General features: G+C 34.1%; 1 protein-coding gene across 1 annotated transcript; it reads left to right on the top strand.

Annotated features, from left to right (window-relative positions):
* The first annotated feature begins 208 nt into the window (after positions 1–208).
* Positions 209–2,926, top strand: LOC132696526 (general odorant-binding protein lush). Its single transcript, XM_060661398.1, has 7 exons — positions 209–350; positions 420–495; positions 746–798; positions 1,971–2,006; positions 2,063–2,174; positions 2,711–2,781; positions 2,840–2,926. The coding sequence occupies exons 1-7, from the start codon at positions 276–278 to the stop codon at positions 2,855–2,857; spliced, it is 441 nt and encodes a 146-aa protein (XP_060517381.1). The 5' UTR covers positions 209–275; the 3' UTR covers positions 2,858–2,926.
* Positions 2,927–12,696: the final 9,770 nt, after the last annotated feature.

Raw genomic sequence — 12,696 nt, 5'->3', positions numbered from 1 at the left:
ACCGACCTTTAATTCGAAGCTTACCCAGAACATAATTTTGAATTTTTTTTGTACGATAGATAATAATGCCTTCCCGTTCGGTCAATGGTTTTTTTTTCAAACATTGTCTCGTTAATTAATTAGTAAATTACCGCGACGAATATCCTATGCTTTTATAATTTGTGTAATTAAACGTTTGCGGTTTCCTGCGTATTCCGCGACACTTTAAAAAGGTAAATAATTATTTTATAAAGTTTTATTTGTTTGTTCGGCTGAAGGGATAACGCCGCGAAAATATGATTCTCCGCGAGTCAAATTTGATGTTGTTGTTTATCGTTTGTGTTTGTAACCATGACGTAGCTTTCGCAGCGGTGAGTATTGCAAATCGTGTGGTGATATTTTAAGGGAAGTCCACCTGACGCGAACCTACCACTTTCCAGATGTCTGAGAAGCAAGTGGTGGCAGCTGTGAGACTTGTACGAAACATGTGCTTACCTAAGACCAAGGCTTTGCCAGGTAATACCTTTCTGACGGTTGTAGGTGAACGAAAAATACTACAAATAGACGCTCAGGTCATCAGCATATTGCCAATGTCCAAATATGGAGTTTTAATAATTAGAATAAAAAAAATTGTTGTGTTGCTTTTTGGAATAACAGCAGCCTCCTAAAAGTTTGTTCGATGTTTTGGTCATTGACTATACGCTTATGGTGCAATGCATTTTGGAGGCAGTAAATAAAAATCCATTATATACACAACCTTTTTTAGAGGAAATCGACAAAATGCACGTGGGAGATTGGGATATTGGCCATAATACTATGGTAAGAGGCAACAAAGAAAGATTTCATAACGATAATTACCATGTTCTTCTTATAGGGTTAATTTTGTAGTAATTCGGCAAAATAACATGACATTGTCTCTATGATAATTGATATAAAAACAGTAATAAATATTGTATTAAATTAAAGCAAAATAAGTGGGTTAAAAAATTAGATTGTATTGATATTCTGATCAACATGCTCACTATTTAATATTTTGGAGTCGTTTTCTTAGTTTATATATAATTAGCAAATAAAAAAATACTTTTCTAATATCACAGCCAACACTTATTTAGTATTTTTCCTGTTCTGGATTAAATCAGTAGTTTTTTATTTATGATAATCAATTTTCTCATGTTATTTTTGAACGAAATCGTTTTTTTTTATTAGTTTCTACTCAAAGAGCTGGTAGAACTTTGAAACGTTTATAGTGTAGATTAAATCAAACATTTTAAATTTTAAGACAATATTTTGATACATTTTTGTTAATAAATAGAAAATCTATATCTAACAGAGCTAGCGATTCCATTATTTAGATCCATTTTAAGTAAAACAAACTATGGACAAATTTAAACATATGCACGAGACAAGCGGAATTGGGAAGAGTAATTATTGCTGGAAACATACTTATTTTTCTCCATTTGATGAGACGGTATTCCACATTAATTATCGACAAATTTAATGAACAAAATACCATTAGCAAATTTGTGATGGGGACGATAATTAGTAACCTCGATTTTCGAATATCTGTGTATTTCATAATAAAGGAGTATCTGCATAAATTGTGATAATTGGTCGATTTCTTAACGAGCTAGCGATATCCGTTAATTATATGGGAAATGAGAAAAAGCAAAAATGCCACTTGGCAACAGAGCATTATGACAGAAGAGATGCTTTGAAAAACAATTTTCAGACGATAAAACTTTCTTTTCTTTTTAATATATATTAAAATAACTAGAAAGTAGAAAATATTTTAAAATTATCGTGCGCATTGTCGGGTAATAATGAGTCAAAAATAATGGATCTTGTACATAACAACAATTTTTGTCCGAACTGCAAAACTACAAAATTTTAATTAAATTAAAAATATGACTTCCAAATTACAGGCAAGAATTATTTTATCATTAGTTATATTACTGTACACTGCAAAAAGTTAATTATTTTTTTATATTTAGTGTTACATGCAGTGCGCCTTAAACCAATACAAGCTCGTGAGTACAAATCGATGAAACATTCATATCGTTTGAATAATTTGAAAAATATTTAGATCGGAAAAAATAATAAACTCGATATGGCACAGGCTGAACAACAAACGAAACAACTTCCACCATCCTTGAAAGCATATACAGATAGGTGCCTTCAAGTATGCAAGGATTCAGGTAAGTAACGAAAGTCCATGGAATGCTTGGGCCCAATCTGAACAATATATTCTTAAACTCTGTAAAATAATACTAGTAATATATAAAAAATTACGTGTATTACAAAGAAAAGAGGAATAAAAGTAATAATCTTATTATTTAGGTATTCCCCTTAGGGACCGATTTAATATCTAGAGGTGATAAATTGGTCTTTTAGAAACGTCACTGTCAAAATACAAAGGCCGGTATACAAGTTCTCGATTATAAAACCTGGATAAAAAAAGTCCTCCATAGACTTTCGATTTAAAACATACTTAAACTTATGAAATAAACTTAAGCGACCGTAGGCTGCCTTAACTAGGTTGCCATTGTATTTAATGAATTGTCCAGTCTAGTCTAGACCTTTACAAGGCTTTATCAAGGCTAGTACCTAGATAGGCTAGGCTCTCCTTAACATTGGTAGAATAGCAAATTTTAATTTTACTTATATTTCGGGCTATTTGGGTCAAAATTTAATTTATTTTTCGCTTAATATTTGATTAATGATTTTTTTTCAGCTGTGACTCTCGATGACAAGTGCGTGGCAGGTTATGAGATATCCAAGTGTATGTATTTTTGCGACCCTGAGGTGAGACCAGTGCTAATGGTAGTGATGGACACTTGGTTGACACTGAGATTGTTTTCAGAAATACTTCCTGCCGTGAAAAGTGGAGCGTAACAGATTTAAACCCAAAAATTGTTATATCCAGAAAATAACAATTTTCTTGAAGTTATATTGTGTTTCTTTTCCGTTTTGAAGCTTTTCAAAAGAATGTGTTTTTCTTTTTAAGGTTTTTGAAATAATACCCACTTTTAGTTCTGAATAGACTATAATTTTAGTGTTAACTCTTTGACGTATAGTATCTTTTGGCATACATGTGATCAATAAAATATTATAATTTTGTAAATGCCAAGAAAAACATAAAAATATAACATGAAATATATTTTTTTAAGTTTTATATTTCCACCACAATTGATTCCAAAAATCGTGTATAAAGAAATATATATTTCTTTAAAAGATTACTTTCACTATGAAATGTTTTTTTTTTCGCAATTTTGCATACTGAAATACGATCCATTAGTTACTTTGAGTTTTTCGAAATTAAAAAATTCCTCTAAGTATTGTTAAATTTTATATTTCCCAAAAAAATCATAGAAACAAAAATTTTCAGAAAGACATGCTCCAAAGATCCCTTATAATAAGAAATATATTTCTTTTCAAGACAATGTCTTCACTGTTAAGATTTTAATTTTTCAAAAATAAGGGGGAAATAAAAAGAAGGTTCTTTTGGCAACTCGTTGGAAAATTATAAACGCAGTCCCCAATAATTAATTAGCAACAAACGTTGGCAGCATTTTTGTAACCCTTTTATCCTTTCCAGACCCGTCTTTCGATTGTGTGAGTAACTCAAACGCCCGCTCTACTATTGAATTAAATTCCCAGGCGTATTTAAACTAAAATACAAACCCATAACACCAATGAGTGACTGCGCTTCCAGCATCACACAAAGGGCTGTAATGGATTATAGGATAGATATGGGTCTAGTAATAGCATTATCTTAATCACCACATCGACCGCTTTGATTTCTGGTTTTAATATTCGCCGTTGTAATTGGCTACGTAATTGTTTTTGTGGCGGAAACATATGGCTTCGGAAATGATTTATGCGCAACGTTATTGGTCGAAAAACAACAGTATGCCTAAGGGATCGTGTAGGAATAATGGACTGGTCGGCATTGTTTCGATTTTCGACAACAGGCTGAGATTATCTAAACAAACCTACCACGAACATCTACATGCAAATGTTCGAAGGCTATATGCGGTAACGCGGTTATGAAAATAAAATTCTTAATAATATAACTGTATTCAGATTATTTCCAAAACAAATACAGCGTAGGTCCCAGTCGTGTCTATTTAATGATTTGAATTCTTACAAATCAAAAATAAAACATTCGACTTTAACAGGGTACCACAAATGTTGCGTAGCTAGTGCATGAGTAGATGTTCTTCACAGTAAGAAAGTTCCTAGTTATTTTGGGGAAAAAAATACTGTCGCATTTTGAAAGGAATATGGTAGGACGCATTTAAATATTAGATTTAAGTTGTTCACTTCAGGTCGGCTTTTTTCGTTTTAGTTTTGTTAGTACCAATGTTACATCTCCATTGCTGTCGATGTTTGGTCTTTCTTAGATTCTTGTCAAGAGGTTGTCCCGTGATCTCGTTTACCTGATCTGTCCATCGTGACGGGAATCTGCCAGTAGCTGTATTGTTTTCGATCTTTCGCTGTACGATCAATCGTTTCAAGTGGCTATGTTTTAGGGGAATAATGTGTCCAGAATACGCAAGAAAATGTCTGTGGCAAATGGTGGATAGTCTATTTATGGTCCTGACCATATAAAGTAATGACAAGTTGGTTCGGTGTCCGGCCCAGAATTCGCGGTGAAGTATGAAAATATAGCCAAAATCAATACCAAACTACGCCTTCTTGGTATTTTTGGTTATGAAACTGTTCTTACAAATCTAGGTTTGATGTTCTGGCAAATGTTTCAGTTTCCCAACAACTTTATTGATTATGAGGAACAACAATACTATATATATATATATATATAGACCACCATTTCTACTGATATAGGAGCATATTTATTATACTTTTACGAAATTTTTCCGAGAACTGCATTTAGCGATCATTTCCATTATAACGCGAGTAAAGAAACGGATTCCGGTTACCAATCACATATAAAGCACTGGAATTTGGAACGAAACTTCTTTGCTGCTGATCTCACAAAGATACAAATTATTTGACACAAAGAACTGTCGGCTTTAGGGTGAAGGGTCACGTACTTCCTTAAATAACCGAGAATCCCCTCATTTGTCTCTATGAGGAAACAATGGTCTTAACTAACCTATAAAAGATGACCGGCGACTTTTGACCCTCACAATGGACGAGACGTGTCTTGGGATATCGGATCGATTGGGTATTAACTAGGGAGTGAACGAAATGACTCACCTACCGCGTGTCAATCAGAATGCTCATCCTTGGTAGCAGCTTTGATCTGAAAGGGAACTTTTGTTTATTTATTTATTTGATTACCATTAGATCAACGGTTAGATAGAAAATATAAAATAAAGATGTACTTTTTGTAAGAGAAAAATGTGCTTTTTTTTGAACAGATGTTAGATACATGCTGAAAAAATCAATTTTGTTGTGAAGTTTATTACCAATTTAATTACAATTTGTTCTTAAAAATGGAACTAAAAATGTTTCATTCGAACTTAAGTTATTATCGAACTTAATTAGCATGGTATAGGATATTAAACTTAATGAAGGCGGGAATTTGGGTAGTGAGAATTAATTGTTTTATACAAGAACATTATTTGTGAGAGTTTTCTTGTGTTATAAAAAAATAAAATATTAAATATTTAAGCAGTAGCAGGGATTTTGAGATTACGTGTAATCCGCTGTGTAGATAGAATTATTAAAAAATGCTTTTACGAAGTTGCAGTAGATTTGTTAAGAATTTTTTAGTTTTGTGGAAAAAATTTAACATGTTTGGCGCCGAAAACATGAAATCAATTATTTTTGCAACAAAAAATTATTTTTACTAGTAAACTATAGTAATAGTTATTTGGATAGTTTCACTTCAGTCCTCTGAAAAATGTTAAGCGCTTGGCTGCAGCATTGTCATGTTTTCGCAGAGATTAGGCTTATAGAGCGTGGGGCCCAATGTCGTTTTTAATCAACGGCCAGCCCTCGAAGATGGTTGATTGCTGATTGCGTTAATATCGTGCGTGGGTCAATATTTGAGAAATCTTTGGGAAAAGAATCGCACCCTCACATTCTTCCCCCTCTATCGTGCTTTGAATTTTATTGGTACAATGCCGGAATTGACCGGACTGGAGTCTTTCGAAATAAAAGCTCGAACGCCCTTACTCAGGAATCAGCCAAGCAATAGTAATTTAAAATTTTAAAATATTATATCAACGTATCAAACGGAAATTTAGTCAAATAAATCATAAATTATTATTCAAAAAGTTTGTTTGGCAAATACATTTTCATAAATTTTGCGCATTCGCCATTTGTCAACAATGCCTCTAATTATTTTTTGTAAGAAAATAAGTGAAATTTCAGAAACATTTCATAAATATAATTACAATCCTTTGCAAACCAAGCCTTTAAAATCGCTACTTCCTCAGTCTTGCACTTAATAATTATTTAATGCTTTAGTCTGAAATTTCCCCAAGTAGTGAACTTATTTTTATGTACTTAAATCACCTTTTTCGTTGTAAATAATGAATTACTTATATTTGAATTATAAATCATTTTTAGGAGAGAATAATTCAAATTTTTAGTATAGAAGATCAATTTAATAGTAAAGGTGATCTGATAAGAAAAACACACAATAGGAAAACCGGGTTTAAAACATTTTTAAAAAGGCGCACAGATTCGCTCGAGAATATCGAATGACCTGTCTACAAGTTTATCGTTTTAACGTTTGGAGACACCTGACCAGTCGGTATTGTAGGACAATTCACCAGCGACATTAAAATTAAAATTAAACATTATATCATGGCTATTTAGGAATAACACAGTCGCATTAGTACTAATAGAACATATGAAGACACTAAACATATTGAAATTATCAATTACCCAAATAATTACGTTTTTTATCTGATCAAGTTTCATCTAGGTAATTAAAGGTAATTAAATCTCCAATCTTGATCTTCAAATTCCGTTTTACAAATGGAGGGTGGTACAGCTAAAAGGTCTCGCTTTCATCTAGCTCTCTTTTCAGTTTACTCAAAGCTGGAACGATCTGGTTTCGATAAATATATTTTATTTTTATATATTTTCCCTCTTATCATATCTAATTCACTGTTGTTCGGAGCTTCGAATAAGGCTCTTTATACTGGCGAGCATTGGATGATGAGTTTTTGTAACACAATAGTTGAAATTCCACATGTATCTAAGTATACTTTATTTAGGTGTAAAATTAGGTAACTAAGTGCCCCCATTGGCTGCCGACATCGGGTTGCGTATGACGACGTCATTGCAACGTCAAAATACCAGTTGGGAAACTTTATCATTAGTTACAAAATACTTATAAACATATTCTCTATTTATTTCAGTAATATTTGGGGTTAAGTAGGACCCCAATGTTAAATTATTTAGGTAAAAAGAAATACAACACGTGAAAATTTCAATTTTGAAGACTATCAATTTAGATACCTAACAACAAAAGCGATTTAATAAAGAAAAATAAACAGAAGAGACCTGGGAATTAAAATTTCGTTTCGATTCGTTCAAGATTTTTGAACTGTTATATAATGCGACCAATTTCAATTTTTCAGAAAATGCACCTTTCGTCATTTTGAAAACGCCTTGTGGCACACCTTTGAAAGAAAATTTTCATAAAAACCACTTTTCATTGGTTCACGAAATACATTGATCTCGAGACTGGTTAGTTCATGTTTAATAGAATATTTCAAGAATTTTAAGTTTAGTAAGGTGGGAGCAATATCTGTAATTTTACCAAAATTTCTACATTAAAGAAGTTTTCTGTAGGTACGAAACAACGGGCAATTTTAACAGATCAAACAATCAGTGAAATCGTTAAAAGGGTGGAGATCAGTGAATACGAAGGAGATTTTCGTGTTTCTCCTGCGGCGTACCACCCAAATTAACGATCCGCGATTCAATTATTTTTGCAAACTCACAGCCGCGTTCACACTAGGCTGAACATGAGAGACCGAAAGCGTCATTTCCAGAAACCGGCGTTTTATTTATTTTAAATCGGCTACAGTGAGCAATTTCACGGCACCAAATCCTGGTTGTGGGGCCAAAATTTTAACGAGGCTTTAATATTTGTTCTAGGGTAAGTAATTGCTCTGTTTGCGGCAGCGCGTGTGATAATCTAATAATATTTAACAGTGGCGGGCCAACTTTAAAGTTTACTCTTTGAATTATGCCGTGTGTTTTAGGATTCTACCGTATTGTAAAATCTAACTCAACCGGGAATCGTGCAAAGTAAACCAGGAAGTATTTAATAACTCTGGCCGGTTTTGCTGGAATTACTTCAGATACGTCTAGGAGAATGGTAGCAGAGTGAATAACAAACCATTATTCATGTAGTAATAAAGTAAGTGTTAATACGCTTAATCCGCTAATTGATTGATCAAAAAGAATTCAATATTTATTTTTGTGAAATTTTTCCTAATAAGTTCTTTACACGGAAGTCAATTTAATAATAAATCGGATTAAAATGCTCAAAAAACATAAAAAATTCTCAAACGATTGAACAAAAATGAAGTTACGAGAGTATACGACATTTGTCAGAAAAGAGAGAAAGCTATCTAGCTAGGGAATGTGCTATAGATTTTCGTTGTGTTAACAAGTTGCCGCAAAATTTGCTTTTCAGTATTTGTTTTGTTTTCTTTTATTTTTGTTGGGCACGTTTCCTTTTCTACTATTAATTATTTTTTTAGAGGTTAAATTTTATATGTAAGATTATCAATGTCTGGGTAACTTGCCAAATGACAAGGGAAACTCTGAAATATTCGCAAATTTGAAAATATATATTAATGGAGAGAACCTTTATATTTTTTTTGTAAATATAATGATTAAAATAAAAAATTCTTATATCTTATTTTAAAATGAGCATTTTAAGAACGTTCTAAGTATGATAACAAGCAGTTTTCGACCCTCCAAACCGAACCAATTATCTTTCAAAATAACACACATTCTTCTAAAGGGTGATTCCATAAGGGTTTCCACATTAAAATAAAAAAAAGAACTCGGAAGAATATAAAAATATACAAACATTTTTATTTGCCAATTTAGATTACAATTAGGTATGAAAGATGATGTCATTCAAATGACCCCCGCAACTCATGTGGCATGACGTAATTCGTTTATTGAAATTTCCTATCACTTGTTGACACAATTCAGGTTCTATGGCGACTATTTCGCGTCTAATCTCCTGTTTCAGCTCTGGAATAGTGTTTGGATTATTTCTATACACTCTGCTTTTTAGAGACCCCCAAAAATAATCTAGGGGAGTAAGATCACATGATCGCGGCGGCCAATTGATATCGCCGTTACATGAGATAATCCGACCAGGAAACTTGCTCCGCAGCAATTGCATCGTTTCTCTGGATGTGTGACAAGTGACTCCATCCTGTTGGAACCACTAACCTTCAATGTATATACCTTCCAACTGCTCCCAGAAAAAATCAGATATCATGTTTCGACAGCGAATACCATTAACCGTAACAGCGTTTATCCTCGAAAAAAAAAAGGGCCAATTATTCCTCCGCACCAAAATGGGCACCAAACAGTCACTTTTTGAGGATGCATTGTTTTCTGAACAATCTCCATTGGATTTTCTAATCCCCAAATACCAGCATTGTGTTTGTTTACAAAGCCATCAACGTGAAAATGAAAAAATGAACCCCTTGTTCTCGTATCAATTCTGCAAATACGCGGCGCTGTTGATGATCTCGAGGTTTCAACTCCTGAGTTATTTGGACTTTATATGGGTGTGGATGCAAGTCTTTTGTTAAAATTCGCTGTGTGGTTGAATACGTAAGGCCCACTTGCTGCGATCGATGGCGAATCGATGTGTTTGGATCTTCGGCTACACTTTCGCGAACAATAGCAATATTTTGATCTGACCGACCTGCACGAGCACGTTGAGGGACTTTGAGGTTAGTTACAGATCCAGTTTGCTCGAATTTTTGAATCACATTCCAAATTGTCCTCTCAGAAAGTCGAAAAATTCACGTTGAGCCCGAAATGCATTTTTTCTTGATCGACCATTTTCATAATGGGCTTGCATAATTTTTACACGTTGTTCAGTCGTATATGGCCCCATGAGTAATTTTGTTTATGTTTTGAGGTTAGAAATCTCATATGATAATAAACAAATACAGTGGCGTTTCAAAAATATTTCAGATTGTAATGTGGAAACTCTTATTGAATCACCCGTTAGATGTTCTAATCACGCGGGATTTTTGACGTTTCGAAGCAGTTTATTTGTCGCAGACTTTTCGATTTGCGAATTCCCAAAAATATGTGACTTTCTCCCCATATGGGTTTATTTACGAACTTGGGTGTCTTTGATGAAGTCATTAACCAAATTATGCACATATCGTATTCAATATTCGCAAACGTAATTTTATCTTCCAATACCCTACGATCCCGGGTCAAGTTATTTAACTCGGAATCCTTCCAAGCTTCAATGCGTATGTATCGTATAAACACACACACACACACACATAATTTAAGTAGCTTAATCCACAGATTAACCGGATCACTTGATATACGAGGGCTTATAAGTTCATATAAGGTCTGAAATCTATTATTGGATTTAACTTCGCCAATTTCGTGTACCCTAGAATTAAATTATAAATATCATTGGTTAAGTTTGCGATATTAAGGGTCTCTAGGCAGTACATGAATTTTGTAGTAAATGGTCAATTTTTTGTTTTTACCAACATTTCATCTGCTTACTAACTATTTCATCTAACATTTCATGTTGCGTATGTTATGTATATGTTACGTATTGCAGACAATAAAAAAATTGGTAAAAATTACTCAACCATTAAACTTTTTTTATTCAAATATTCCTCCCATAAAATAAATTTTGTAAATTCTTGTGTATAGAAACATATTATTCATGATATTTTTCATACAGCGTAGAAATATGGCTCCTTTTATTTTTAAACTTTGTTGAATTTTAAATCACTATTTTTATAATGTATACCAAAAAACAAAACGAAATGACTAATCACATTATCCATGATTATATTTGGTGTAAAGCGGGCTTCTGTGGTTCGATATCTTTAACAAATATTTCCATTCCACGAGAATGTTCTTTCTACTTCCAGTAGTGGTGATAATATTTATTTAACAATTATGCCTTTTAGTTCGAATGACGGTAGCGTAATCGAGAAACTACAATAGACACGAATCCGAACCGTAAATGCGGCGAATACTTTGTTTCCAATGACAAATATCTTCCATTAGACAGTGTCCTACCCTTTCTATATCTCTTCGTTCATAAAACCATGCAAATCATTGTAAAGGGCGTTTAGGCTGGAGGTAATTAATGGTGGAAATAATAAATGTATTAGTCTTCATGTCAAGCTGAATAACCCTACAGTTTTGTGATAAATTGGGTATGTGATAAACCGTAACATGCCCAAGGCCTCGTTTTGTGCAATCAGCCATCTCGTTTCCCCGGAAAATAAATTTGCAGAAAACGACAATGCAGGATGTTTCCACTACAATAAAATGCAATTCTTTTGGCGTTACTTAATTAGAGATAGCCAGAGTGTAATTGTAGTGGCGTCGCAAATAAAACGACTATTCTTGACAGACCGTCAAGACTAAAAAATGAAAATTATTAAGAGAGAAAAAGTATTGAATACAAGTCATTCTGATTTTAAAGTGTCTACGGAAGCAATAAATTGATTTAATTTACAGGTACAACTGAATTACAGAGCGAGGTAAAATCTCAATTATAACTTAAAAATAAGTAAGCAAAAATATGTAAATCACAAACACCATCATCAGCTAGCACCATCTGATATCCTATTAGAAAATCAAATTTCATAAGTTTTAGTTTACACTAAAATAAATCTATATTTAGGCCTACAGAATGGGTTCCGCAATAATGATATGTAACGACTATTCTAGAAGTGTATATTAAAGTAGGTAGAAAACTCCAGAATCATTTCTTGGAATACTATTATTCATAAATTGGTTAAGGCTTTCGCGGCCCGTTGATAAGCTATTATCTTCATTCGGGTTTAAAGGCCGTCGTCGATTGGAATTACTTCCTAACGTTTCGCTAGCACGAGTGGCGAGCTTCTTCAGAGGTCCTTCCATTTCCGATGTTGGACGTAGACTGACGATTTCTCCTGCGCAGGTAGTATTTATGCCGATTGGTGGTAGGAGGGGCTTGTTCCGCTTCGGTTGGTCTCGGGATATCGATCGGTACTGCTCGGGCGTTCCTAAGGATCGGGTTCCAGATTTGGTTGAGTCTAAGGGTCTCCTCCTTTCGGTTGAAATTGTGTGGGTGTTTTTGTATCTCAATGGCTTCCCTGACTCGTCTGTTGTGATAGCCGTTGACCGATGCTAGTAACTTACAGCTCTCAAAGTGTATCCTGTGTTCCCCGCTGCCCAGTGCGTGTTCAGCCACTGCAGACTTATCTCTATGTCGTAGCCTGCAGCTTGCTTTATGCTCGTTAAGTCTCGTTCCCATTGATCTCTTGGTAGTTCCGATGTAGACCTTTCCGCATGAACACGGAATGCGGTAGACTCCCGCAGCTGAAAGTGAGCCTCTCTTGTCCTTCGCTGACCTGATGGTCTGCTGGATCTTCTTTGTAGGCTTAAAGATTGTTTTGATGTCGTGTCTTTTCAATACTCTGCCAATCCTGTCGGTGACACTCGGAATATACGGCAGATATGCGTGAGAGGTGGAGGGTCGTTGTTCGGTATCCC

The sequence above is a fragment of the Cylas formicarius genome, unplaced genomic scaffold (genome assembly GCF_029955315.1).
Source record: "Cylas formicarius isolate icCylForm1 unplaced genomic scaffold, icCylForm1.1 PGA_scaffold_1__22_contigs__length_36826433, whole genome shotgun sequence".
NCBI lineage: Eukaryota > Metazoa > Arthropoda > Insecta > Coleoptera > Brentidae > Cylas > Cylas formicarius.
This window is presented reverse-complemented; position numbering and strand designations above follow the sequence as displayed.